Here is a 26733-nt window from a genome sequence, read left to right on the forward strand (position 1 = left end):
AACATGTTTCAATATAAACATTTCATTTTATGAAATAATCATTTAACTAATCCAAATTAGATTAGCACAATACAATTTAATTTGGACGTAACTTCATCTGAAATATGTATATTAGAAATATATTTGAAATCACTGAGGAAGGACAGTCACACTTTGTTTTGGGCTGCAGTTTGGAGCTGCGCCACGGTCTTTAAAATATCGTCAATGAATGGTCTCTCTGAAGCGTTAACCCTCAGCATCGACAGCATAAGGTCATGTAGGCCTTGCGAGTAGTTCGATCCTTCAGGAATTTCAATGTTGCCGCTCAAAACAGCAAGAGCCACGGAATCCCCTCTTTCATACACCACGTCAAACGGCGACTTGTAGAACGCCATTGCGTACATCAGGCAACCAAGAGACTGAAAATTTAGCACACGTGTCATGTTTAGAGCGCAATTGCAATTATTGGAGCTTACCCAAACATCAGTCCTTTGGTCAATAGTACAATACGAATCAACATTGAACAGTTCAGGGGCTCTATATGGCATGGAACTTTTTTCCGCTGCTTCGTCTTGGAGTCTGCACGCGTCGTTTGTTCCACACACCTGCAACCACACCAAAAACAGAATTAATATTTGAGCAAAATTAGATGCCAAAATCTTTTGGACAAATCCTTGTAGACTTCTTGGTGGAAGGTGGAAACGTTTTAAATTTATAGATATTAATTAAAGAACAAATTACAATTTAGCACAGGGAAAATGGATATCAATATACAAATTTAAAATCAGAGAAGATAAAGCATGACAGTATCATACTTCAGAAATCGTTATTAATTAAACTTTTAATGACATATTGATTTGCTTCCACAATATCAACATTTTCTTTGTACTTGAATAAGGTTTGCTGTGTTGCAAATTCTAAAATTGAAATTTACAATTAACTCATCCTAAAAATGAGACAAATTTAATGTCACTTCACTTAAAACTGTTTCACAGCCTAATGAAGCAAAAGAGTCAGTTAACCTGAACTTTAGCCGTTGTGGCCGAACCAAGGTCCATGAGAATGGCACTGAAGTCGTCAGACAGCAGCACATTGTGAGGTTTCACGTCTCTGTGGGAAATTCCAGCCTGGTGCATTGCCTTCAGCGCCTCGGCCACTTGTCTGAAGAGGGCCAGCAGGAGGTTCTCGCTCAGGTGGTTGCCACCTTGCTGTCGCCTCTCCAGTTCATAGGCCAAGGATCCTCTTTCGTAATAGGGCAGCAGGAGTTGCAGCTCGCTTGTGGGCCCCAATTGTGCCCCTCGGAGGGTCAACAACCGGTGGCCCACCAACTCGATCAGGTTTGGATGACGGACCTGCTTGTGCACGTCCACCTCTCGCAAAGCTGCTGCCTCGTCCTGAGAGCCATGGCAGGCAATTCTTTTAAGGGCTAGCAGTCGCCCTGTCGACTCCTCCTCCACTAGGTCAATGACACTAAAGCCTCTGAAATCAAATATTTTTAAAAATTGAATCTTCCTGAGATATATATCATAAAATGTTTGCTGGTACAGACAAATAAAAAATTATACGGTAAATAAAATCAAAGCTAAACAAAATATCATTATTTAAAAAATATATTGTATTATATTATTATAACATATCCTGAAAATTCAATGAAAAATAAAAATTTAGCAATATCATACATATAGAGATTTTCTTTAGTTTATTCAAATAGTGTTCATTATTATGGTTCTGCAGGGCTATTTTACTAAGCTCTAGGTGTATGTATATATTAAATTTATAATTTATTCAAAAACGAAAAATAAGCATAATATATAACATATCTTGGCAGCAGCTAGGTTAATTTCCAAGCTAAAAAAGTTTATAATAACGATTATACTTATCTATTTAAATATAATATTTTCTGAGCCTTTAATATGAATTTCTTACCCAGTTGCCAGTCTTTTACGAACTACCACTGTGTGGCCATCGATTGTCAAACTCTGTCGGCGGCCACACGAAAAACAGGAGGCCACAACGGCCAACGCGTCCGAAATCGCATCCATTACCAAAACAAGATATTTTACAGCTACAGCTGTCGGTTATATTCTTCAGTGATTTAGCAAAATTTACCGGTGCATATAGCTTAACCGGTAAAAATCAATTAACCGGCGGTGAGATAATATTTGAAAGAGGCTAATTTTTTGAATTTTTTTCACAATCTGCTGCCATTGCTGTGGTTGTTTCCTTTTATCAGATACCAATATAATTACGATAACTACTGACAAAAATTATGGATTGGTAATAAAACATCCGAATTATTTCATATTATTATATCTTTGAAATCTTCAATATTTTTATCTTTACAATTTCTTTAAAAAATATCACTGCATATACACCAATAAATTGTGAGGCAGTATATGTTTAATGTGTTTCCTTTTTATTGTCTTTGTCTTTCAGTATTCTAACAGCGTCTTCGAATAGAAACATAATAATGTACATATATATACAATATAATATGCTGTAAATAAAAAGAATAAAATTAATACGCGGAAGAAGTGATTGGTTAATAACAAAACATTTATAATATCTCTTTTTGCACTCATTCTATAAACACGTATACGGTGCTATATTGCGCGATTTATATGCTGGCAGGAGAACTTCAACTCAAATTGTTTGATTCTTTATCTCAAGCTCAGATAACAATGGCACACAATATGCACACAACAGGTCAATTACCATATAATGCACATGTTTTAGCAGTTAAAAATAATTATTCTTTACAAAGGAAGAGGTGTATTTGCATTAGTTTCTTTCTTTTGTTCTTGTCATTGTTCTTTACAATTTTGTAATTTGTATATCTGCAAGTCTTCAGTGTAAAAGAATGCGGGAGAACTTATTAAGATGATTTTATGAATCATATTTTACTAAGTTCTTTAATTATCACTTCTTTCTTCAAGATACTCAATGCATATTTTAATATCTGTGAGTGGTAAAACATTATATTAATTTGTTTTATATTACTGAAATAATCGGTTTTTAATCTGAATATGAAAGCGTTAAGTTTATAACTTCTCGTCCGACGACAGTTCATAAAATTCACATATATTTGCTTCGCTTCTCACCAGTTATTTTTAATTTTGAATCTAGAAAATTTTGAATACAAGACTATATTTTCTGATATTAAACCGAGATAATTTCCAGCTCCACAAGAAATTTTTCCCAAATAAAAATAACTTAAATAATCAGTCCATGCATCATTCCATAACTTTTCACGCGAACGGTTAAACTTGAAACATCAATTTGAATCTAGCAAATCAATTTCTGTTAGCATAATTGAAACTAATACTAACAATTTAATTTGGCTCCAGTATTAAAATTAATAATGCAAAACGACTTTATATAAACGTGTCCCAATGCAAAAATAAAAATTAACAAAACAAATCGTTTTTATGTTTTCTTTCAGGCGCGCGGTTATTGTTAACTTTGCGCGTGTTTCGTTCTTCCAGAAAAAAATGTCCAGACACAGTGTGCGCGATATAGTATTGAGAGAGTGCGTGTGGAAAATAGAAAGGCTGTGGCTGGCGAGACAATGCAGCGCCGTGTGTCGCACCCAGAAGACAGGACAGGGTCAAGTAACGGAGCCACTTTTTCTCTCTCAAACGCATTTGCTTGTGCGCGCCGAAGCAAAAGCAGCAGAGAAGCAACAACGAGAGTGCGATTAGCATATTTATTATTAGAAAGAATAAGTCGTTTCAGATTCAAGCAGGCCTGAGGTGCGAGCAGTGTGTTGTCAGAAGAAAAACGATTATTCCTCGTTGCGATACATGCATGAAATGGGCTCTTTCATAAGTTGTCTTTCCATGTCACTCTTTCCATAATATTTTTTCTCGATCTGTCTCAATCACTCAAACAGGGAGGTACTAAAAAGAAAGAGAAACTAATTATCATTTGCGCAAGCGACACGAGAATATATGAGTTTTATTATAATACCTTTGTGCCTCTATGTGTTTCAAACGCTGATGTTTGATTGATCATTGAAATAAAGTGTGTAGGTTTATGTGACAGTTAATCTTTGCGTTTTTATGCTAATCAGTTGTGATTGTTTCTTTTATTGGTGCATAGAGAGTTGACCTTTAAGAGCACCTCAATGACAACTCAGTTACGAAATAGAGATATTATAATTTGAATAGAGATGAATAGAGATTATCATATGTCTTGGAGCAAAAGTTAATAGCTCGAGAGAAATTATTTTGTTCGTAAGCAAGGCTCTCAGTTTATCTGGGAATGTTTTGAACGGTATAATCTAATTTAAATTCATTATTGGTTACGTCTGCTACGAGCCGTGTGGTACGCACTCGTTCCTTATCAACTGCGCACGCCCGCCTTTCGAAAGAGGACGTACCGAATTTGCACAGCGATTACTGGCGGCTGAATAGCCTTTTATTTGTTATCTTAAATTGGCCGCTATTTTCGCTTAGATGACGTCAAAAGAACCTCGTCATCACAGGGAAAGGAGGTGAAAATCTCGCTGCGGTCTATCGTATAGCTAGCGGACTCACGTAATGCGAATTTTCGAGAACTCTGCGAGAGCGCCACTATTTCATTCACATTTACTTTTGCATCACAAATGTTTTGGCGTCACGTCCATTTTTCAATACCATACGGCATCGCAGCTGAATTTTGACGTCACTTCTGTTGATGTGTATTTTGCGCGTGGTAAAATTATGAGGCACTCGTGTTTATCAGAAGTTTCTGACCTATTATATAGGTCTTTAAAGGTATAAAAAATGAAATTATAATTTTAGTGTGTAAAAAATAAGGTAAATTCACATAAATTTATTAAACTCTCCAGGTTAATGTTGTAGTGCGAAAAATTTGATTTTTGATGATTTCCTACTGCGTTACACAGAATATCAGGAAAGAAATGCATAAATTCCAATCGGTTTTGAGAGACTGGGAATTCTTGCAGTCAAATTAGTTTTTAATACTAATTAGTTAGCTTCACTTTGTTCATGGGCCTTAAATAAATACAATAATTAGTTTTATGTAGACTTCAATGTTTAAAAAACCTTGAAATTACACAAGCTCGTGTTCCTGGTGTTTAAGCTGGTCGCGAGACACGCCCACGAGAGCAAATGAACTAATTACCGAGCGAGCGCTATACCTTAATTAGCACGACAGCGCAACGACGGCAAGACGCGCAGCGAGTGCGATTCTTGTTATCTTCATGCTTGCGAGCACGAAGACCCATCGTGGCCTTAAATTAAACAATTTCTGTTTTTCTAATACTCCTTCGCAAAGTGCGTGTCGTTTTAAATGCAGTATTTTCTATTATCGGCTGTGCAGCTGCAAGAAAAAAGCAGTTAATACTTACGAGCAAGAGAGACCCGATAATGTGCAAGGTCGGCAACTCTTGGTACATTCGTTGAGCGAGAAGTGTGCTAATCAACACATTGTTGCTAACGAACGCAGCCGCGCAAGAAAAGCAAAAAAACTGGATTTTACTGCGCCGATGCATTTTTCCTCAGCTGTATAAGCGTGTTTTCCATTCGATTAAAATTAGTCCCAGCTTCTTGTGGAATTTTCTGTTTATTTGCTAAGAAGCTAAATACAGGTTTCAAATACAAGAATGATATTACGTGGTTTATTTGATTACCTCTCTCATTGCCTGGATAAAAAATTGATATTTCTCCTGCTATTTTTTCTTTTCTTATAACATTTTATTGTATAAATATGATTATTACATAAATGTGTCACATATTATGGTTAATTGATGGCTATTGATTTGTGATTTGTGGGACATTAATTTAAAACGACTTTCGTTTTTTAAAATAATGGTATTTGATTGATTTATGAATGAAAAATTATTCTAGGCATATCCTTCATCGCCATTAGAAATCAGATAATTTATTTCTAGCTTAAATATCTCACAATTTATTTCTTACTGGCATGATATTTAATATCATTATATATTTTTATGCTTTTAAAATTGAGCTGAAAAAATTAATACTTTTCCCTGGAGATTATATAAAATTTACAGAGAATAATAAAAATCGATAAAAATTTCTGGCAGGCTATTTTTAAAATATTGTAATAATAAGCATTAACAAATAGAGGAACGGCCGAATAAACACGTGTGTGTTTAGTAAAGCCTTTGGGCTGCAGAGATCGATAATTGTCCCGCGTCACGCGATTTTTGTCTACCCGGCGCCAGCTGGGCCACGAGGAAAACGGTGTACTGCATTTGGCCATAAGAGGCAATAGCAGCGTCGATGACGTCATCGTGAGATGGTGACTCACGCCCGTGAAAAGAGCAGCTCCTTGCTCCTTGGTCTTGGACTCACAAGATCTCTCTCCGCTTCACCTGCGGATAATGCGTGCGTGCTGCTTTTTGTTGCTGTTGCGCTCTGGCTGCAATCATTTCAGACACTGACTCAACTTCCTTTTATTTGTTCCTTAAAGTTAATGGCAATTATGGCAAACTTTATAAAATTGTTAATCAAGTCATTCTTTAAATTCTCAACTTAGCATGAAATTGATTAAATCTCAAAACAAAGAGTAGTGGTTTCAATGCTCCTTATAAATGATTAGATCAGCAAATATTGTAGAGGTTTTTTGTGAGTGTTAATTGCGTGGTTACGAAAACAACAATAAAGATTTGATGTTAGTGAAAATATTTCAAAATTAATTCTAAAATAACTGTAGTAAGGAAAAGGATAAGGGAAAATCGTGACAGATATTCGCAATTAGGAGACCCTCCATGCAGATGTGCAGGGACATCCGGTTTCCGATTTGTATGTCCGGTTTATAAATTATCCTTCAAGGATGTTGAAATGATAATTAGAATATGAATTGAAGTACTTGGACGCATTTTAATTAATACAAACAAAAAGGGATAGCCGCTGAGCTGAAGAAAATTTAATAAAAAAAACGTTTCCTCCCCTGAAAAACAAACACAAAGCAGCTGCCTGAGTAATACATCACACTCTATAAAAAATGGCTAATATATGCAGTTTGTAGGGTTTTTATTTCTTCCAGAGAGGGCTTTTAATTATATCTATCTTGACTTGGCGCCAGCTAGAGATAAATCGCGTGACAAAATAAAAACTCGAGTGTCACGAGTTAGAGCGCACGCCGCCTCTACTCCCTCTGTTGTGGTTTAGCATTTCGTCGTGATAAAAAGTGCGGATGTTGAACATATGAGTCAAACGGAAAGAAGGAGGAAAACTCTGGCCGAAAATCAAAATGCCGTGCAATTTAGTTTTGGCTTTTGAGGCCGCCTTACTAGTCAACACTTTAATTGCATTTTGGCGCCAGGTTTCTCTTGAGGAAGTTTCCCGCATAGTCATATTATTTATGCTCCATTCCTGTCTGCCATAGAAACTTTTATGCCGGTTGTCGTAGAAAACTATGGATAAAAATAATATATATATATGGCTCTGTTTATTCACTTCTTATATATCGCGAGGAATTTATAGACGAAATAATAAAAGTAATTGACAACTTGTGCTCATGCTCTCTTGGCTAACGTGCCCTTGGATGCAGGTGCTTTGTGCTTGTCGCAACACAGAAATAATGAACAGTCACATGAGTCTCATTATTGCTCTAATATGAAAAAGTCGAGCACACTGTTATATTATTGCGGACACTATTTGCTTTTAGCGCAAGTAGGGAGCAGTCAACTGACGGCACGGATTTGCGCGTCCCTCTCATTGTCAGTGCACGCTTACACACCACACATAGGCTCATATCAAATATTTGTTTGAAAATTATTCATTTGCGATGTTAATTTCCGAGCTTTACTGCATTCAAGTGGCTTTTTGTAGGTCTCAACACGTGTGGTGGATTAAAATAATTATTTTTGAATGAGATTTATGTAGTTATTTGTAATCAAGTTTCGTCTTGAATGTGGTGTTTACGAAAAATTCCTCATTTAGGCTTTTAGACTTACCTCACATTTCTTTAAGATATTTTTCGTTTTGTTTTTGTGTGCGTTACTGTTTCAGTTTTTTCATTGAAAATGTTTCGAAACATGGAAAGTGTCCTAGAAGTGATTCAACAATCAACATGTTCATTAACAAGTTTATATGATTGAGAAAACGTGTCAAATGAAAATCTATTATACGGAAAAGTGATGCATTGCAAATGCTAACAGGATCAAAGTTGTTTTGGCAACGTTCACATTGTATTATAATATGCTTTATAACAAATACGACAAATAATACAATCAGTTACAGTTAGTTACGTTGACCGCAGCATAAATTAATTAATTGTGCACGCGGCTGAGCATTTTTAATATCATATTAGTTATTCCCGCGCGAGCAAACCTTTGCCTGCTTTAGCCGTAATTAAAAGGTTTGTCCCTTCTGCACGGAAAGTCGTCTTCAGTGTGCTTCTAAACATTCGAATGGAAAGCGTGACATTTCTCAGAACTGGTTTAAATGATTCCAAGAAAAGCTCTTAGCGAGAAGCTGTGTGCGGGCAGAAAAAACAGGCAGGAGGCAATCCTGCCCGAGTCTCCTAGCCGCGGCGGGTGAGTCAGCGTCAGCCAGCACGAGCACAACACAGATTGAGCTTCGCGAGCATTCGCAACTGGTCGGAAACGTTCGGTCGGGGTTCCTCCGTGCCTGACGTCAGTCGTTGAAAATAGCGAAGCGGTGACGCAAGCCTTGGGCTTCCCCGGTTGAGTCATGTTCGAATCCGGCCTGCAGGACAAGATGCCCCCGGGCTTCCTGGCGACTCTGGCCACGGTGGCCTCCGTCGAGATCAAGCGCGAGACGTTCTCGCCGCCAGCAAGCCTTCAGGTACGGACAGACAGTGTCTAGTGCGTGCATTGGTCCTCTGCGGTCCATAGCACCTGTCACTTCCCACCCCCGCTTGACCCTCCAGGGGCACCCTGGCCCTTTCATCTTCAGGCCAGCGTCTCGAGAGGCGGTAAAATTAATTTTATGTCTCTGAGCAAACCGATTGGAGCTTCCGCAGCTCCAGACAGCTGGTTGACATGCTGCGGTGCCGTCTGCTGTTGGTGCCCGCCCACCTGTCAAAGTGACGCAAACGCAGAATTAATTTGCACGATTTTTTGCAAAATTATGAATAATTCGCGGTTCATCGTCCGCGAGTATTCTTTCATGATGCAAGTCGGGCTTTAAAAAATTAAATGTCCGCATGAAGTTGCGAGGGGTGGTTTTTTTATTGCACTTACCTCCCCCTGGCAGGCGCCGCCGTCCGTATCGATCGCCGCACGTGCTTCCACCCCCAAATAATAACAACACGCGCTGCTAGCCGCTCGCGTGCTCGTCGCAGGGTTTTCGCTAACCCTGCGAGGCCCCGCTTAAAGAAAACGCAAAATCCGTATGAAACAATCTCAATTAAACATTCGGCATTCGGTCAGAATTCTTCGTTGAAATGAAGGCAAATTACTCTCTGTTCGGTCGCCTTGTGTTCGTGTACACTGCACGGACGAGTAAATTTGCGCTTGCTGGGGTGCATATTTTCGAGGGGTGGGATCCGTCGCGTGCACCACTATCGATCGATTCGTCTGTGTTGCCAAACAACAGTGGGGGAGGTCAGCGCCGACCATTTGGCCCACTATGCCATGCAAGGGGCTGCTCCCACACCCGCTCTTTCTTGTACAGCACTTTCACTCTTCAGATCCGTGTTTGCAACAGACACCGGGGATTTTCACGTTTCTCAATGCCAACTGCGAGATGCTGGTTTTTCTGAACCGCAGATCGAGTTTAAAAATAATAACCGGCGCCGTGATGAGGAAAAGAACAAGTCCTCAAGTCCAAAGGAATTTTAGCTCCGGAAATAGCTTTTATTATCAGGACGCGATTTCGCGATCTATTCGTTTTAATGGCTTAAGGCGCTCGCCGATTAGGGAGTGGCGCACGCGGATGTGAAACAACCGTCTCTTTTATTTTTCTAGACACACGTATTTTTTATTTAATTTCGAAACAAAGTAAATAATGTAGCTAAAATAATAATTCGTCGCCAACAAAGCTGCAATATAGATCTTCTTATTTTGACCATTATTTTCGTTTCAAGGTTTGCAGGGTCAATGTTCTTCATTTTAGAGGCCCCAGTATTGCGTGTTTGTCTTTATTTTGACATGGTAGTGAAAATTAGTGCTGTTTGATAATTATGTTAGGACTACACCAAAAATAATATCTTCTTCTTAGCTTTCACTACGCTCTAAACGATTTCTAGATATATTTTTACCGCAATCGCAGGAGGGTGACGCAAAATGTTTTGCTAAAGCATCCAATTTTTTGTGTTAAGGTGCATGATAAAAAATACGGTTTATCGTGTGGATTTTCCAAAAAAAAAAAAAAAAAAAAATAATGCAGTTTGACTTCAAAATCGTTGTTAAGAATTCGATATCAATGGCAGATTTTTCGGTTTTGATATAAAAAGGTTTTGAGGTTTGTTGGAAATTAAAAGCCAATCTTAAGGCAAGTACGCACGGTCTCTCGTCTGCCGGCCGACCAGAGGTGCAGCTGTGGTCAGTTAAAAAAGGGTATGGCTTTTTTATTACGAGCACTTTGAGAATGACAAATGTGCAGGATTGCACGGAAATACTGTATACAGGAGAAACAGCACACTGAATATATTGAGAAAGCTAATTCGTAATTTTGCTTCAAGAATTGGCGTCGCTTCTTCAAGAAGTTCATTTAGCAAAGATAAAAACGTTTATCAAGCTTTTTCTCATATCAATCACAACCACTTTAATTACGTGTGTGCACGCCTTTGTATCGCTTTTGAAATCAATAGCATGCTGTTCGATAAGTTTGTTATTTCATTTTTTAATCCCGCGTAAGCACAGACAAGTTGCAAATCAAAATTTTACTGCTAAACCTTTACAAAAAACCTATTATTAATTAATTATTTTGTTTCTATATCTGAGAGATTTAATTAATGGGGCACTCCATATAATTTGCCTTTTATTCGTGATCGCTATCAATGCTAGCTTGTACTTGTTTTCTGTCACTTACAAATGCGAGCGGCTTCATAGAAGTAAGACCTCTCAGCACTAATTGATAAAAAGTGCTTGCTCGTGTTGTACAAAGCATTTCGCAACGCAATCGTCAAGGTGTTAAAATAGAGACGGAGAAATGCCGGCAAGAGCGCAAACAAGCCTTAAAAATAAACCCCCGCCGCCCTGGCATTATGCAAGTAGAGGCCGCAATTGAACGTTAATTACCAACAAACAGCACCAGTCACGCTTGAAATCTGGCAGCGGGTGCGCAATTTATAAATTGATTCGGACAAAGCAGGTACCTGCATGTTCCGCTTGATCAGAGAGAGAAAGAGAGAGAGATGAATGAGGGGAAGAAAATGTTACAACCCTCGTGACTCCCGCATCGCTGCGGGGCGAGACACGCTGACAATAGGTTTAGAAAATATTTGTGCACTAAAAGATCCAGTCGATTATTTTTGGGTGTTATTTTCGAGAATTCCCTGATGTGGACGCTTTGAATGGATTGCAAGGGAGGGTGAGGGGTGGACGCGGTGCATTGTCCCTACCGATTTGAGAGGTTGGAGCTGGTGAGAGATGAAAGATCTCGCGCATCGCTCGTGTGCCGAGAATTGGTCGGCGGCGATTCCGAGTATCGCCCCTCCATCGTATTGGGCGAGCTGACGTCACTGCCGTCCTTGGCTATAACCAGTGTGCTGGTCGCGTCGAGCTCTCATTGTCAGTGCGTCTGTAGTCTCTCTCAGTTGTGCGAGTGTAATCCTGTTCAGAGCCGTTGATGTCGTGCTTACTGCCAGTGACCCAGTGCTTTGCGACTACGCCGTTCCTCGACGAATACAGCACCATGATTTCGGATTTTAGTTACACACCCTCGCTGGAGAACAAACTGGTGAGTCCCGGTCCCGTTTCACGCTCCGTCGCGCCCTCGCGAAAACAACAGTGACTCATTCCCCCTGCTGGCGGCATGGCCGGAAATTCCTCCGCCGGTTGCGCGCGGCAGGTGCATTCCTCGCGCTCGTCAATACCATTTTCCCTCTAATCTGGCTTGACTTTTTCACCATTCGCGTAATCACTCGGTGCAGATAAGATCGGAGGAAAAATCCGAACTGAAATATTTGCTGGCTCATTTTGCACGATTGCGACACACCGCGCGGCGCGGCTGAGGCACTCCTTGGCGGCGGGATGACGTCATTCTTGGGGCACTACGGCAGGTGGCGTGTCACGTGATCCTCTGATAAGGCAAAAGCCAGGCGCGGAGCTTTAGTTGCCATTCATCGTGCCGCGCGTTTGTGACGCCCGCTGAGTTTCTCGCCGTCCGAGCCGGACACTTTTGCGAACGAATCACGGTATGACAACTCGTTGTCTCGACAATTTTTTTTCACGCTTGTCACCAGTTATTTACGCCCCCTGGACACGTTTTTGTTTGCTATATATTGCGTAATATTTGCCAATAATTTGGCAATTTGCGGTGCTCGTTACATGTGAAATTCACCCTGAAATCGACACGAGAACAAAAGTTGGCTGAAAATTAAATCTGAAATGCGAAGAGGAGCGGAACTAGAACTTGGTTGGCTGGGTGTGGCGCAGAGGAAAATGAACTGGCCTGCGAGCCCGTTTGTTTGTCGCGCGCGACCCCGCACGAATTTCCTTATTTACCATTGTTTGTCCGAATGACAATTCGTGATTGTCTCGCTGGCGACGCCGATTTTCTATTTAGATAGACCCGCGTGTTTCAAAACCGAAGCCGGAAACCTATTCAAGTCAGAAATTTCTCAATTGGAAATCCCCGATTTGAACATTACTTTGAAAGTAAATAACGGATTGAATTGAAGATAGGATTCCCCCATTAAGTAACAACGCCTCGCTCAAGCTTCTTGTGTGATTATTTTAATGTATTTCCTGCACCTTTAAGATCAAAAGTCCGCCGTGAGCTTTTATTACCGCTCTTGTTTTCTGCAGTGTTCCCTTATCTAAATTGCCAATATGTTTAATTTCACCTCAAAGGTGGCCAATAATGATGGGGGCCAATAAACTGTTATCAGAACAAGGGCAGCTAAAATGGGTCGGACGTGATAAAAATCGGAGTTTGTGCAGTGCGTTTCCTGAAAAACGGCTTCTTCGAAATCCACTGTGGTTTTTGACGCTGCTTTCCGTCGATAAGATAGTATCCACCACAGCATTTCATTCACTTTAATTTTTTTGGTATGTGTACCAAAATATTATTTTACACCAAGCGTGCACTTAAAATGCAAAAAATCAAAAAACGTTGTTTACTTGCTAGAAACAGGAAATTTCCGCCCCTTGATATCAAAGCGGAAGCAATGCGTAATGCCTGTGTTTACGCCTAAGATTTTGTTCCTAAAGAGTGCATAATCGGCACAACAATGATCCGTGCGAGCAGTCAAAGAGTTGAAGGGCAGGGGGGCTGAGTCACTTTGCTTGCCTCCCCTTTGGGCCGCGTGCCAAGGCGAATTTCTAAATCGGGCGCTCTCAGTTTGTGCGACAAACGCGAGCGAGCCGAACGACCCAACGCAACCTACATGGCCGACCCCCTGCTGGACCTGCTGGCGGCGCCGCCCGACTTGCTCTTCCAGCAGGTGGTTGCTGCAACCTGACCACCCCTCCAATCTCTCGAAAATTCTCAGCTGACGTTCGTTTTCTTTTGTATTTTTGCAGTTTGCGGCGCTAGAGGGATTGAACTCGGGTGTACCAACCAGAACGACGCCCACCCTGACGCCCACTACCCTGAAGAGCATCGAGCAGACCTTCCTAGAGTTGCAGCCCCAACACACGAACCATTCAGCAGGCTTCGTGCCCCCGGTAGTCCACCACTCAAACCACGCAAGCACACGTAAGTTTAGTGCGGGTTTATTTTCGTTTAGCGCGACACTCTCTTCCTCGTAAACGCCGCTCGCTCGCGCGGGGCGGCTCTCCCTTTATAAGGCCGTCGAGTTGCTAATTAATTGGTTCGTTAATTATTCTGGCCCAATAAGGCAGGGAGGAATTTGAACCACCGTGTAAATTTACAGTTGCTTCAACATCGTTCTTAGATTAACACGCGTTAGTTAATTTGTTGCGTCACTTTCCTCAAGTTAAAGTACGTTTATTCCCCGATTTTTTTTAATTACACGCGTTGTTCTTTTTTCTTAACTCGGGAAAATTTTAGTGGTTTTTGACTTATCCAGCTTCTCTATCTGTCTACAGTAAACAGCGGTGGTGGAACGGTGTTTGTCAACTCAGAGACCCTGAAACCGTATCAGCAGTCTCACATCTCTGGTCATCCATCGGCCCCAGCCAGTCCTGCCCTCAGTAACAGTCCAACACCGGCTCCAGCAGCCACAATGGCCAGAAGGAATGTTGGTGGTAGGCGGCCAAACAAGAACAGTAATGTAAGTAAAAAGAGAGTTACTAAATTTAAAGCTTACTCTGCCATAAATGAAACTGATAGTGGATTATACTTGATATTTCACAAGCTGTACTAGTCTTGCCTTTTTTGGAGTTCAATAAACCTAATTTACAGAGTCATGCAGTAACCAGTAATTGAACATAATTTACCGACGTAAATTTGGCACAGTGCTAATGGTTTTTTCCTCGTTTTGCAGTGTAGTCCCGAGGAGGAAGAAAAGAGGAAAGTCCGACGCGAAAGGAACAAGCTTGCTGCCGCCCGTTGTCGTAAGCGCAGGCTCGACGAAACCAACAGGTTAATCACAGAAACCGAGGGTCTGGAGGCCAAGAAGCAGGCCATGCAAACAGAAATCACGCAACTGAACCGTGCCAAGGAGGAGCTGGAGTTCCTGCTGGAGGCGCACGTACCTAACTGCAGGCGCCACGAAACTAGACGCCAGCCTCCCAGTTTGGTGCCTCGTCCGGCCCGGCCTTCAACCCTTGCAGTCACCCCTTCTTTTAAGAGCAGCGACCTGGGCTACAGCATCTCAACTCCCTCGACCGGCCTCAACTTCGACAGTCTCATAGCAGGCGGTACCGGCCTCACGCCGGTCGGCACCGACTTCACCCCAGTCAGCAACGGTCTCACGCCAGTCATCACGGGCCTCGCTCCCATCACCAGCCAGGCGAGGACAGGCCTGACTCCTATGGGGCCCGTCGCTGCCAGTGCCAGCCCAACGAAAGAAGCTGGAAGTCCGGAGGGAAGTGGGAGCCAAAAGTTTGTGGCCCTTTGATGGGGCGAGTGAGGATGTTTTGCTAAACAAGCACATACTAGTCGGGACTTTCATCTACAATTCGTTTCGCTATTTAATATTAAGATTTTTATGATGACTATGCAGACGATATTTTTTCGAATATGATTGTATACAAGTTGATTGTACTTTTGATACTCAGATAAATTAAATCTATTGCAAATTGTAATTCCTTGTGTTTTTATTCATCAAAATGAATGACTTCAGCACATTCAAAAGATTTCTTGCAGTCGCAACAGGCTGCTAATCTTGCAACTTAGCTTTCTTGCCCTTCTTATATCGGGTTTTGGACTTACGATACCTAAGGGAAAGAGATTATAAATAATAGACATTGAAAAAGCTGAGAATCGACATTACCTCTTAGGCTCTTTTCTGGGAAGAAACGTAGCAGGGATCCTTTGGTGTTTCAAGCAGAGTGGAGTGACAACCTCTGGATCAATTTGAATGCTGTGTTCCTTCTCAACTACCAGCTTGTCATCTTGACTTTTGTAATCAAGACTCAGGTTGATAGAGGTGTGGTTGGGCAAAGGAGGCCCGTAAACATGGACGACAGCACCCTTTGGATTAACTCTCAACAGGAATCTGCCCTCTTGCAGATGCATAACCTCAGACAGCAACGAATGTAGGGCGCCTAAGGTTGCAACGCTATCAAATTCCTTTGCTCTAGCCTCTTTGGTAATCACTTTGAGGTCCTTGTGTTCAACTTGGACTACCTAGAAATTTAGTAAATTTTAAAATCATTTCACTAATAATATTAGTTTTTACTTCCAAAAAACTAGTCAAATTCACTAATGGGGTTATAGAAAATTCCAAACAATTCGGAAAATATGTAATCAATTGGAATCAGAAAGGTTTTGTGGTATTTTTCAGGTACAAGCAGTGATTAATAAAATGTGGAAAATCATTTGAGTACATAATCCTGCACAGTATGAAGCAGAGTGGCAACTATAACAGCAAAGCTAAATTTTAAACTAATTTTATAAGTGTTTGAAGGATTATTTTAAAAGATAACTAACCTTTAGTGTTTTGGCGTCCACTCTTGTTCTGAGAAGTAATGCCTCGGGCCGCAAGATCATAGACACCCAATCTTGAGTGAATTCAGCAAGATCCAGGGCTTCAGCTCCCAAATCAGGTTTGCGCTCCAGCTTCACTCCCATTTGTACAAACCTTGGTGGTTCTGCGGGCCCACCTTCAATAAACCCGTGACACTGGGACCTAACGAGAAGATTAATGGGGCACCCTTGTCGGCCCCAAGCTGAGTCAGCTGTTTTTGAGGCGACTTTATGCTCAAGGCACCACAGAGAGTAGACATGATTCCTGTTTGCATGGCCGCTCTAAAATACAAATTAAGGTTTAATAAACTGCAGAGTATCAAGAAATTAAACATACCTTGGCAGCAGAGTAGTCGACCAAATCCTGTGCGAAATCTGATTTGCATTGCTCCACACTCATTTTAGTAAAACTGTACAAAGAGTTCGTTAATTTAATTTGCTCGAGTACATAGTCAAATTTATGTTCTTACTCAAAGTATTTTTCTCTGTAACTTAAGAATTCTCTCTTGGCAGCTTTTTTGGCAGCCCAGGTCATTTTCTTATAGACTCCAAGACTCTTTGCGGGCAAGGGCTTATCCATCACAATAAGTTTTCGCTCCCTTCCATCAGCATCTAATAACATCCAAGAAACAGTAAGTTATTTATTCAGTTGTGAGCTACATTATTTACAAACCTTTAATAATTCGAACAGTCAGCGGTACATCTGTTTCTTTCCCCGAAGCATTGATGAGCGCAAAAACCACACCAGGGCTGAGGATCACATCAGCAAAGTGCTTGCAAGCCAATCCTTCTGCCACCTTGTCGTCTCTCAGCTTGCTGCTGACTTTGACACAATTTAACTCTGGCTGAAGTATCAAATTCGCTCCCTCATTGATTTTTTGGCAAGAAGCAACTCGACCTGAAGAACACAGATGCTGTATAGGCTTCAAGTGAACTTCACTAGTCGCTGGCTTTTTCATGGGCAGCTCCTTGTGTAGACTAAAAGTCTGAAAAATACCGAGTACACAATTTATAAATTTAAAAATTGACTAATTGACTTAACATACGTCATTTGAAGATTGAAGATTAGCTTCATCTTGTTTAGAAGCCAGCAGAGATGTGCCAATCTGAAGTAAGGCTTTGTTCACCAGTGGACGCTGGCCAGCCATTTCTTTGGCTAGCCATTCGTTGAACTCCTTTTGCTCAGCAACGACCAGCAGGTGCAATTGTTGGAAAATTTGCAAGCTTTGGCTGGTCACCTGACCGCTATACCTCGCAGAAAGATATGAGGCATGGTCAACGTTTGTCAGTGAGCTGTGTCGAGGGAATTGCAACTTCCTAAAGTACGGTTTGGTGGGTCCAGCATCAACACTATTACTTGCAGGAGGATGTGCCTGTGTCTTACAATTAGTAATAGTTGTTGTTTCTTTTGCTTCAGTGTTTGGATTTGGTTCTTTCTTCTTTATGAAAGAATCAAGAAACTTTCTGCACTCCTCCGATATTGGAACCTTTGTCGATTGATTCTTCAGCTTGTCCCTGTGAAACAAGCAATTTTTAATTACATAATTTAAGCCCTTTCTGGAATAATATACGTGGGGAAAATAAATAAAAATATTGAATTTTATTCACCAAGACGATATCTATCATAATTAATTATTGTTATAAAGGGATTTTCGTAATTTTAAATCGCAGGAAAAAAGAATCACGAACCAAGGAATCGAGTCAAAAAAGTCATCCACTAGATCCATTTTTCAGCTTTGCCTTGCACCTTACTCTTATACTTTGTTATATGTATCCCAAGTATTTACTTATTCAGTCAGGTTGAATTGTTTGAATTTTACGAAGACAGATGAACAGATGATGAACTTGTTTTGATTTCCTCGCCATGCTTTAAAACGAATGGGCGTGGTTCGTGGCTTGGTGGGGAGAGCCATCGACCGACTTCAGTGGCGGGAGCCTGTGTGCGGGAAAGTTGCGATGCTAAAATAAAAATTAAAAACAACTTTAATTTTTTCAATATGCGAATCATTTACTATAAAATATTACAAATGTTATTAAAAACATTTTTATTCAAATTTCTTGTTATATTAACAACTGAAGATTCCAATTTTTTATGTTGATCGTGTTGACCATAATATATACATATATTATTTATTTCAACCTTTCCTAATTTGCTGCCGAAATTTGGATTATTAATTAGAAATTTCAACTTTGCAATTATTTTGGATGATCAGGGATCGTTATATAATTTAAATTAAAACAGGAAGGTTAACGAAAGTTGAAACACGCAAATTCTTTGTAATGTGCGCATATTTGTTGCGTTGCATTCAGACTAGAACCCCTTTAAGGATCAAAATTCAAATAAATAACATATATCTCAATAATTTTTTAGCATTCTTTAAAGTAATATGTGTACAATTAATTAGGTTAATAATTATAACTTTGTTGATTTCTATGAAGTCAGATTGCTCATTTCAGACGGCCAAGAAACTAAACAAAACTTTGACACAAACGCACACACAAAGTACAAAACTCACGACTAGTGCGCTGGAAATTAATTTGCAAGTGCTTTGAGGCGGCAGGAAACGGCGCGTGCACCGGGCATTGACCTCTCATATACCCGCCCGCGTGCGCACCCTAACTTTGGCAAAGCGCCCACTTTCCCAACGGAAAGTCCCCCATAGCTTGGAGGCAACCGGAAATTGAAGACAGCTTCTTCTGCTCGAGCTCTCGGCCCTTAAAAGGAGATATTCAACTCGCGACTCACTGAGTTTGATATTGAGTCCAGGCTCAAGAGGCCTTTGAAAATGCAGAGAGTTTGTGCGTAGTAATAACAAATAAAATGTGAAGTGTAATTCCAATAGATCGTCATTACAACAAAATTCAAAAGGTTACAATAAATGGAGACATCATGTGTGTCATGTTGCTTCTTTTGTATTCATTTTGTGGAGAATAAATCTTTACTAACACTCCTTTACTTTTGATATTTGACTGATAGATGAAACCTATAAATGAAAGAAAACACCGAACTCGTCTTAACTGTACAACATGAAAATTCAAGTTCAAGAGCCCAACGAAAATAACGAATTTTAAAAATCTGCTCATCTAGTAAATTCAGAGGAAAAGGAATAATTTAAGTTTCCATAACTGCAATTTTATTTATGTTATTTCTGATCATATTTCAATTTTTTCTAAAATTAAATTGACAACCAGCCCATTGGCTCGCTTTAAGACATTCTTCATAGTGTCAAGGGAAATTTGAGCATATCGGGGATCGGGGGTCATACTGGCCAAATGGGCTGGTAGGCGCACCGGCGCCAACTTGCCACTTGCTGGTGTTCGCTCTCTCCTGCGGCTTTATAGGGACAAATGTCTGGCATTTCAATAAAAGGCCTCGGTGCGGGGAGGCGAAAAGATGGTCAAATTGGGTTCAAGCTCCTCTGCGGCCACTCCGGTCCCATATTATTCGCTAGACGGTGTCCCATGGGATGTGCTGAGCAGAGGCAAAATAGCATGAAAAATATACTTATGAACACAAGCCAATGTAGCTTCTGTCAAGTTCTCTTTATAAAAAATATATATTGATTTTTTGTAGGGAGGTATGAGGCAGAGTTGACCTGTTGAAACCATAATTTTTAATATAAATCATCAGAAATTGGTTGCTTCATCTTTTGAAAAGCTCCAAAAAGTGCCAATTAAGATGTTGTACGTGCGAAAACTTGACGTTCCATGTGGGCGGCTGGTGCAAAACTTTTATCTGGGGGTGAGAGCAGCAGCACCCCGGCGCTGTGCAGCCGAGGCGAGCACCATCTATGCCATCGGACGAGAAGGTGTGCAAGGGTTGCGGCGACGGCGGGCAGGGCGTGCGGCGAGCGCAGCCGGGCAAGCAGGCAGCCGACCGCCGGAGCAACACACACGCCGCGTATCCTCACTGGCCGAAAGTCGCGCGAGGTTCGGTGCTGCTTGATCTGCTCCGGCCGGGCCTGCTACCCGTTGCCCAAGCAGGGCGGCTTTGAGGTGCGACGCAACTGCCTGGACCTGGCCTGATGGCGTGTTTCGCCTGTTCTTGATGCTCTCCGTTCGTCGACCTACACCTTCAGGTGAGTCCCGGACCGGGCAGCTCGGTCCGCCCGCCGCCGCCCGCGCTTCCTCGGAAAGGGTTGTGCCAGCAACAAGTTAAATGTCACCTTCCGTCTCGGAGGGTGCTTTTTGCGCACACGGCTCTTTTTCGATGTAAATCATCCGGCCGGGCCGTCTGCAGGTGGAATTAAAATAATGTGTCGCTCCGGGACGCAAGCGCGGGCGGCCCTTTTAATTCGCAGCTCCCTGTTCCTTTTGCTCCAGCATTATGCGTGGAAATTGGCGGTGACCTTTTGGAGAACGGCTCACTGCCCACGCCGCTGCCAATTTTTTACTCCCCTTCACTCTGTTTGTTTGGCGCATATTGAATGTTCTATGCCTTAAGCGTGCGACACATACATTATACAGAATACAGCCGAGCTGGGATGTTCTGTCTCTTGTTCTTGGAGAAACATTTTTTTCCAACGGCAAATTTGTCATTCTCTTGGCGCTGTTCTGTTTTGGAAGATTACCAATACTTTCTTCACTCGTAAGTTCCTTTTCTTCCGCTGTTGCTTTGAGCATTTGAATGAAATTCAATTTAATGCCCACTTGGTCTGCTCTCTGCTCTGTTTTTACGCATTTTAAAGCGTTGCCTTGTGGCGCACTAAAGCTATTCAAATTTAAATAATCAAATTTAAAGATTCAACCAATTTCATAAATAATGGTGCTTATTGTGGCCATGTAAACATCTTATTTAAAAAGGGCACCTGCCTCTAACGGCTGCAGTTAATAAAAGTCAACAATTTTCACTTACTCTCATTTTTCAGTTTCAGTGATTTTTACCAGATATTTTTACAATTTTTAAAATACATACGATATTACGTAAATTGGGCAATTGTTTATTCCCTCTTCTCCCCCCCCCCCCAAAAAAATAACAAGAGTTGCAAATCTGAAAACTATGTCTTACATTTCCAACATTTTAACTAATATCACACATTTAAGGGTCTAACACGCATATATAATGGTTTTAAAACTCTGCAAATTCATTTTGTAACAAGAGCAGTAGATTTGGATCGGAAAATTAAGCTGAATTTGTTTGAATTTGAAATAAATTAATTTGTGTCAAAACGTTATTGGTAATTCTGATTGTGGCACATGAGGAAGTTGTTGTTTCAAGTTTTTCTTCAACGAATGAAAATATCTATGTTGGTCCTGCGACTCTTAATGGCGATGCTGAAGGCTCTGCTAATTATTTATTAGCATGTTTTTAACTAGTGGCTTGAAAAACATCATTGTTGATTATTGTTGCGTAATCCTAATCAATAAAATTTGAGATTGATTTGGATTGGATTGGCTGCATGAAGAAACTGTAAAATGGCATAGGAAGGGGTCTGAAGTGTGTTTAAGTTTAACGATCGAAAAAAAATCGTACGCAGAGTTCGCAGTCAGTCAAGCGGATTTCAATTTGGCGTCAACACGGCGTTGTAAAATGAAATCGCTGCGGTTTGGTGCGCGATGCAAAAACAAAAGCCAGACGCCCAGCCACGACGTGCGGATTGCAGCCGCCCGCTTCCTTCTGCGCCACAAAACCCGTCGGCAACATGCACGCACAACACTTTTGCCAAGATAAATTTACAAACAAGGGAAGCAGAATAGATCCCCGTGTAGCATCGGTAAATCTTGCTTCTCGCCAGGCCCGCGTTTCCCAAATAACAAAAGAAAAGGGAAAAGGCGACAGTTTGCCCGCCCCTACGCTGCATTTGTTGCTTGCTTCCATCCGATAATGACTTCGAGAGGCGATAAAATCTCGCACTTGGCTCTTGATACAGCCCCAGCATCCCACCCGCGCGCGCACCACCCAATGCTTAATCAGTCGAGGGCGCTTTTTTAATTACCCCGCGCCCCATGACACTGAACTGCTGCTGTTGGCAGGCCGAGATCAAAAATCCTCGGCGCACAATGGAGAGTGAAGTGATTCGTGTTTTAATGAGGTCTATATTTATAACGTTTTAATTTGAAGATGGGCTATTTTCGGGCAAAGAAAATTTCTTTCGCGCCAGCAGACGTTGACTAATGGTCTTGCAAGCAATCCCTGCTGAATACATTCCCCACCAAGATTTGTCATTTGTTCAAATCAGAGTTGTCAACGCCGAGATTATTTGTTTTCATTGCAAATCGTGAGTTATTGCTGGTGAATATACAAATCAATGCTAATGGGGAAGAGGGCGCTGCACCATTTGTCTAAATATGTAGCGGCTGACGTGGGTTTCGAGTAGGACGAAAGAAATACTTGTACAGAGTGTGAGTGTGTCACAACTTAGCAATTCAATAGGGGTGATTTAATTGGCATTGTTGGCAAGTGCTATCTTTAACCCCAGCGTCGAATGCCAAGATTAAGAACGGTCAAACAAGCACTTAGAAAAACGGGTGATGGCTGCTAATTAAATCATTTGTTGATTTTCTCTTCTTAATATTATCTCGGTATCTTATTCCAATTATTTTAAGTCAATTAATTACCTTGGAAAAATCGTGTTCATGAGAAAAATAATTTTTTTTCCTTCGTGATTAGGTATTATTTGCTTTGTAAGTGTACAACAGTGTCTGAACAGTGCTTCCAGGTCATGTGCTATCGTCTATTGAACAATTTGTCACCAAATCTGTGTATGAACGAGAACTCGAGTGCATTTAGGCAAAAAGTTAGCAAGATGTTTTTTGCAGAATACTGAACTGATAGACTTTTGGGGGGTAGTAGGTGGAAATTAAACCTTGCGGGATTTTCAACGAATTCTTCTGTTTATAAACGTCAGTCACTTGGCGACTTAGTCTAACAGTTTACAAGGACCTTTAAACAAAATTGATAAACGACTTTAGAATTGACAATTTTAAGAGATTCGTCTTGAAGAACAATTTAAAATTAGAAAAGAATTTACCCGATTGAGCCGGGTCCTTCACAATTAAACGCTCGGAACTCTTAAGATGCGACTTGTTGGCTCGTGTGTCCGGCGAAAACTAATTTAAATTAAAAATCTCTCTCTCTGTTGCATTAACGAATTTCTAACAATCATGAATAACAATACCCTAGGCTAAAAATGAAAAAGGAATGGGAGCTCGGCTCCGCAACCACTACATTTAGTCCGGGGGGAGTAAACTGGAAGTTTTAAGAGACAATAACTAAACTCAAATTGCAAATCTTACTTTTCTGCACGACTTTGCAGTTTTCTCGACAGTTTCAAATTGATCGGTCTGCTCTTCCACCACTTTGCTTTTAACTACTTCTATTGAAGAGACAGACTCTGTGGCTAAAATAAAAGCTGGTTTCAGACGGTCTACACTGACATTTTTGTGCTGGCCTTTGATTTCTAACTTGAAAAACTTGGGTCCTCTTTCTACTATCGGGAAAGGACCAGTGTATGGAGGCTGCAATGATTTTCTGACCGCATCAGTACGCACAAAACAGTGTGAAGCAGTAGCCATATCAGGATGAACAAATGTTTTGAGGTGATTTGAATGGTGTGAAGCAGGAGTCGGACGTAATTTTTCAATGATCGCGCGCAATTTAATTAACAACTCATGTTGCGGCATTTCATTCTCGGATTTAACGAAAAATTCACCCGGCAATTTTAATTGTTCGCCGTATAACAACTCTGCTGTGCTGCACCTCAAATCCTCCTTTAACACAGTTCGCAATCCTAGTAAAACGGTTGACAAGGCGGCTGTCCATTGCCCTTTGTGGCACATGAGCGCTGCTTTTAGCGTGCGATGCAAGCGCTCCACCATGCCATTACACTGTGGATGATAAGCAGTTGTGAAATCTAACTTGAATCCCATTTGTTCGGCTAGTTTTTCAAACAGATCAGAAATGAATTGTCTACCTTGGTCACATACCACAGTCAGAGGACAACCGAAACGGCAAATCCAATTTTCATAAAATGCTCGAGAAACGGTCTCGGCAGTAATGTCGGTTAACGGAATTGCCTCAGGCCACCGGGTGTACCTGTCAATGACTGTCAAGAGATATTTAAAACCATCTGAATATGGCAAAGTGACCAAGTCCACATGCAAAGATGAGAATCTGTGTTCAGGCAGGGGAAAACTTTGTAATGGTGTGCGATTGTGCACGTGGATCTTTGACGTTTGGCAAGCAAGACACGCTTTTGACCACTCTGTGCAGTCTTTCTTCATTCCTGGCCACACAAATTTTTGAGTTATCATTCTCACAGTGGTTTTAATACCAGGATGGCTTAGTCCGTGCACCAAATCAAACGCCTGTTTCCTAAATTGTGAAGTGACGAATGGTCTAATTTTTCCATTGGTGCAATCACACCAAACTCTCAAATCTGAATTTGGCAGAGGGTAATCAAGAAGTTGTAATGCAGACTTCCCCTTGCGTGCAAGAGCAAGTTCTGCGTCACTTACTTGAGCTTGCGCCAATTCCAGAAGTGGGAATCTAGCTGTGATCGCTGCTAGTCTCGACATTGTGTCCGCGACAATATTGCAATTTCCCCGGATAAATTGAATGTCGGTAGAATACTGGCTTATACGCTCCAAATGATTGCATTGTCGCGGGGTGCAGTCTTGTCTATTTTTGGTGAAAGCAAAAGTCAACGGTAGATGGTCAGTCAGAATAGTGAAATTTCGGCCCTCGAGATGATGCCTGAATTTTTTAACCGCGTCATTGATCGCTAACAATTCGCGATCGTAAGTGGAGTACTTTTGCTCGGTTTTTGACAATTTTCTACTGAAAAATGCCAAGGGCTGCCAGTCTTCCTCCACTTGCTGCTGCAGCACGCCACCAATTGCTAAATTTGACGCATCAGTAACGAGCGACAATTTTGCACCTGGTAACGGATGAGCAAGCAAAGTGGACGAAACAAGCAACTCTTTGCTTTTTTCAAAAGCTTTCTGGTGTTCATTTGTCCATTTTAGTTTGTCTTTTTTAGACTGTTTTGGTCCTGAAAGAAGTGCTGTCAGAGGTGCTAAAATCTCGGCGATGTGAGGCAAGAAACGATGGTAAAAATTAATCGTGCCCAAGTATGAACGCAATTCTCCCACCGTCTTTGGAATCGGGAAATCAACTATAGCTTGCACTCTTTCCTTCTTTGCGGAGATGCCGTCAGCTGAAATATGAACGCCGAGAAAATCAATCTCCTGCACGCCAAATTTGCATTTCTGCACATTTAACCTCAAACCTGCTTCGTCAAGCTTTTTAAGGACAGTTTCCACGTGCAATAGATGATCTTCTTCATTTTTGGATGCAATGAGAATATCATCTATATACACGTAGACAAAATCCAAGTCTCCAATCAGCGAATCAATGAATGATTGAAATGACTGAGAAGCATTTTTGAGGCCAAAAGGCATGAAAGGAAATTCAAAGAGTCCAAAAGGCGTGGTAATAGCGGTCTTGTAAATATGATCTGGATGCACTGGGATAAAGTGATACGCTTGGGGCAAATCTAGAGCAGAAAATATTTTACATCCCGCCAAATTATGGGTAAAATCCTGGATGGAACGCATTGGGTAGTTATTTGGGACTGTTCCCGCATTCAGTGCTCGATAATCTCCGCAACATCTCCATTGACCCGAGTTCTTTTTAGGCACCATGTGCAATGCAGATGACATACTAGACGACGATCGGCGCGCTTCCCCACTTTCTAACATCCTAAGGAACTCTTTGTGTGCAAAAGCTTGCTTGACTGGATCTAATCGCCGAAATCTATTTTTCACTACCAAATTTGGAACTGTCTCAATCTCGTGCACAAAATTGTGTTTGATGTGACGCCGTTTGTTGTCAGCAGAAAAGAGATCTGGGAATTTTTGTATCAAATGGAAATACGAGTGGTTTTGTTCAATCACCCGCACACTGGGTGTGTTAGAATTAATCAGACTGCTAAAACTGCTGGTAGCCACATTGGTCAATTTATCGATCAGTTTTTTCTGCTTCAAATCTACTAACAGGTCAAAGTGTGTTAAAAAATCAGCCCCAATGATGGGATCTGAAATCTCGGCAACGAGAAATGACCATCTGAAATCCCTTTTTAGTCCCAAACTGACAGTTTTTTCAACGAATCCGAATGTTCTAATCGGCGTATCGTTTGCCGCAGAGAGAGAAATTGTTGATGGAATTAATTTAGTACCGCGCAAATAGGATGACGGGAAAACGCTAACATCGGACCCGGTGTCAATTAGGTAAACCTGTTCTGAAGTCTTGTCAGGGATGAATAGGCGACCTGATGAAGGTGGGCAAACAGCGGCCGCAATTACTGCTTGCCCTTGGCGTTTGTCGACTCAATCTCAGGAGGGGTGGCCAAGGGATGATTCTCCAGCAAGCACGGGGAGTTGCATTGAAAAGCCCTGTCGCCAAATCTGTAATGATACCAGCAGACACCATTTTTGTGCTGGCGCGACCTCGAAGATGATCGTCTTCTTTCTCGATCTGTACCACGGGGTGTGGGAGACCGATTCCTTGATCTTCTAAGCTGTATCAGCTCCTCCATTATCAGCGCGTTGC

At 41.3% G+C, this 26733-nt stretch overlaps 4 protein-coding genes across 7 annotated transcripts in view; 2 read left to right on the forward strand and 2 right to left on the reverse strand.

The window, feature by feature from the left end:
* Window positions 1-20: 20 nt before the first annotated feature.
* LOC135940253 (serine/threonine-protein kinase 16) lies at window positions 21-11606 on the reverse strand. Of its 2 annotated transcripts, none has more exons than XM_065485063.1 (4): window positions 11485-11606; window positions 1002-1458; window positions 456-584; window positions 21-398 (listed from the first exon to the last, which is right to left on the reverse strand). In XM_065485063.1, the coding sequence occupies exons 1-4, from the start codon at window positions 11580-11582 to the stop codon at window positions 147-149; spliced, it is 936 nt and encodes a 311-aa protein (XP_065341135.1). In that variant the 5' UTR covers window positions 11583-11606; the 3' UTR covers window positions 21-146. The 2 variants fall into 2 exon arrangements, with proteins under 2 accessions (XP_065341135.1, XP_065341133.1); XM_065485061.1 differs by lacking the exon at window positions 11485-11606 and adding an exon at window positions 1906-2074.
* On the forward strand, window positions 8603-15298 carry kay (transcription factor kayak). 3 transcript variants are annotated; one of them, XM_065485058.1, is made up of 4 exons: window positions 8603-8762; window positions 13610-13784; window positions 14138-14322; window positions 14536-15298. In XM_065485058.1, exons 1-4 carry the CDS (start codon window positions 8649-8651, stop codon window positions 15109-15111), a joined length of 1050 nt encoding a protein of 349 aa, XP_065341130.1. In that variant the 5' UTR covers window positions 8603-8648; the 3' UTR covers window positions 15112-15298. The 3 variants fall into 3 exon arrangements, with proteins under 3 accessions (XP_065341130.1, XP_065341131.1, XP_065341132.1); XM_065485059.1 differs by lacking the exon at window positions 8603-8762 and adding an exon at window positions 11682-11822; XM_065485060.1 differs by lacking the exon at window positions 8603-8762 and adding an exon at window positions 13278-13530.
* Window positions 15293-18056, reverse strand: LOC135940250 (uncharacterized). The gene is made up of 8 exons (XM_065485057.1): window positions 17871-18056; window positions 17228-17696; window positions 16855-17167; window positions 16652-16793; window positions 16519-16591; window positions 16146-16463; window positions 15487-15842; window positions 15293-15430 (listed from the first exon to the last, which is right to left on the reverse strand). The coding sequence occupies exons 1-8, from the start codon at window positions 17906-17908 to the stop codon at window positions 15373-15375; spliced, it is 1767 nt and encodes a 588-aa protein (XP_065341129.1). The 5' UTR covers window positions 17909-18056; the 3' UTR covers window positions 15293-15372.
* Window positions 18057-20058: 2002 nt separating this feature from the next.
* LOC135939305 (uncharacterized) overlaps window positions 20059-26733 on the forward strand; it is a 53731-nt gene continuing 47056 nt past the window's right edge. The window contains exon 1 of the mRNA XM_065483611.1: window positions 20059-20260. The gene's annotated coding sequence lies outside the window, so the exon portion shown is untranslated. The remainder of the gene's footprint in view (window positions 20261-26733) is intronic.

The sequence above is a fragment of the Cloeon dipterum genome, chromosome 3, assembly GCF_949628265.1.
Source record: "Cloeon dipterum chromosome 3, ieCloDipt1.1, whole genome shotgun sequence".
NCBI classification, from domain to species: domain Eukaryota; kingdom Metazoa; phylum Arthropoda; class Insecta; order Ephemeroptera; family Baetidae; genus Cloeon; species Cloeon dipterum.

What these genes read in the sequence shown, in the direction of transcription:
- kay (XM_065485058.1), top strand. Translation starts at nt 8,649, where the DNA reads ATGTTCGAATCCGGCCTGCAGGACAAGATGCCCCCGGGCTTCCTGGCG. An exon ending in CTCAAACCACGCAAGCACAC is followed by an intron (nt 13,785 to 14,137) that starts GTAAGTTTAGTG and finishes ATCTGTCTACAG; the next exon opens with TAAACAGCGGTGGTGGAACG. An exon ending in GGCCAAACAAGAACAGTAAT is followed by an intron (nt 14,323 to 14,535) that starts GTAAGTAAAAAG and finishes CTCGTTTTGCAG; the next exon opens with TGTAGTCCCGAGGAGGAAGA.
- LOC135940250 (XM_065485057.1), bottom strand. Translation starts at nt 17,908, where the DNA reads ATGGATCTAGTGGATGACTTTTTTGACTCGATTCCTTG. An exon ending in ATCTTCAATCTTCAAATGAC is followed by an intron (nt 17,168 to 17,227) that starts GTATGTTAAGTC and finishes GGTATTTTTCAG; the next exon opens with ACTTTTAGTCTACACAAGGA. An exon ending in TCGACTACTCTGCTGCCAAG is followed by an intron (nt 16,464 to 16,518) that starts GTATGTTTAATT and finishes TTTGTATTTTAG; the next exon opens with AGCGGCCATGCAAACAGGAA.
- LOC135940253 (XM_065485061.1), bottom strand. Translation starts at nt 2,021, where the DNA reads ATGGATGCGATTTCGGACGCGTTGGCCGTTGTGGCCTCCTGTTTTTCG. An exon ending in CGTAAAAGACTGGCAACTGG is followed by an intron (nt 1,459 to 1,905) that starts GTAAGAAATTCA and finishes ATTTGATTTCAG; the next exon opens with AGGCTTTAGTGTCATTGACC. An exon ending in ACCAAAGGACTGATGTTTGG is followed by an intron (nt 399 to 455) that starts GTAAGCTCCAAT and finishes CTAAATTTTCAG; the next exon opens with TCTCTTGGTTGCCTGATGTA.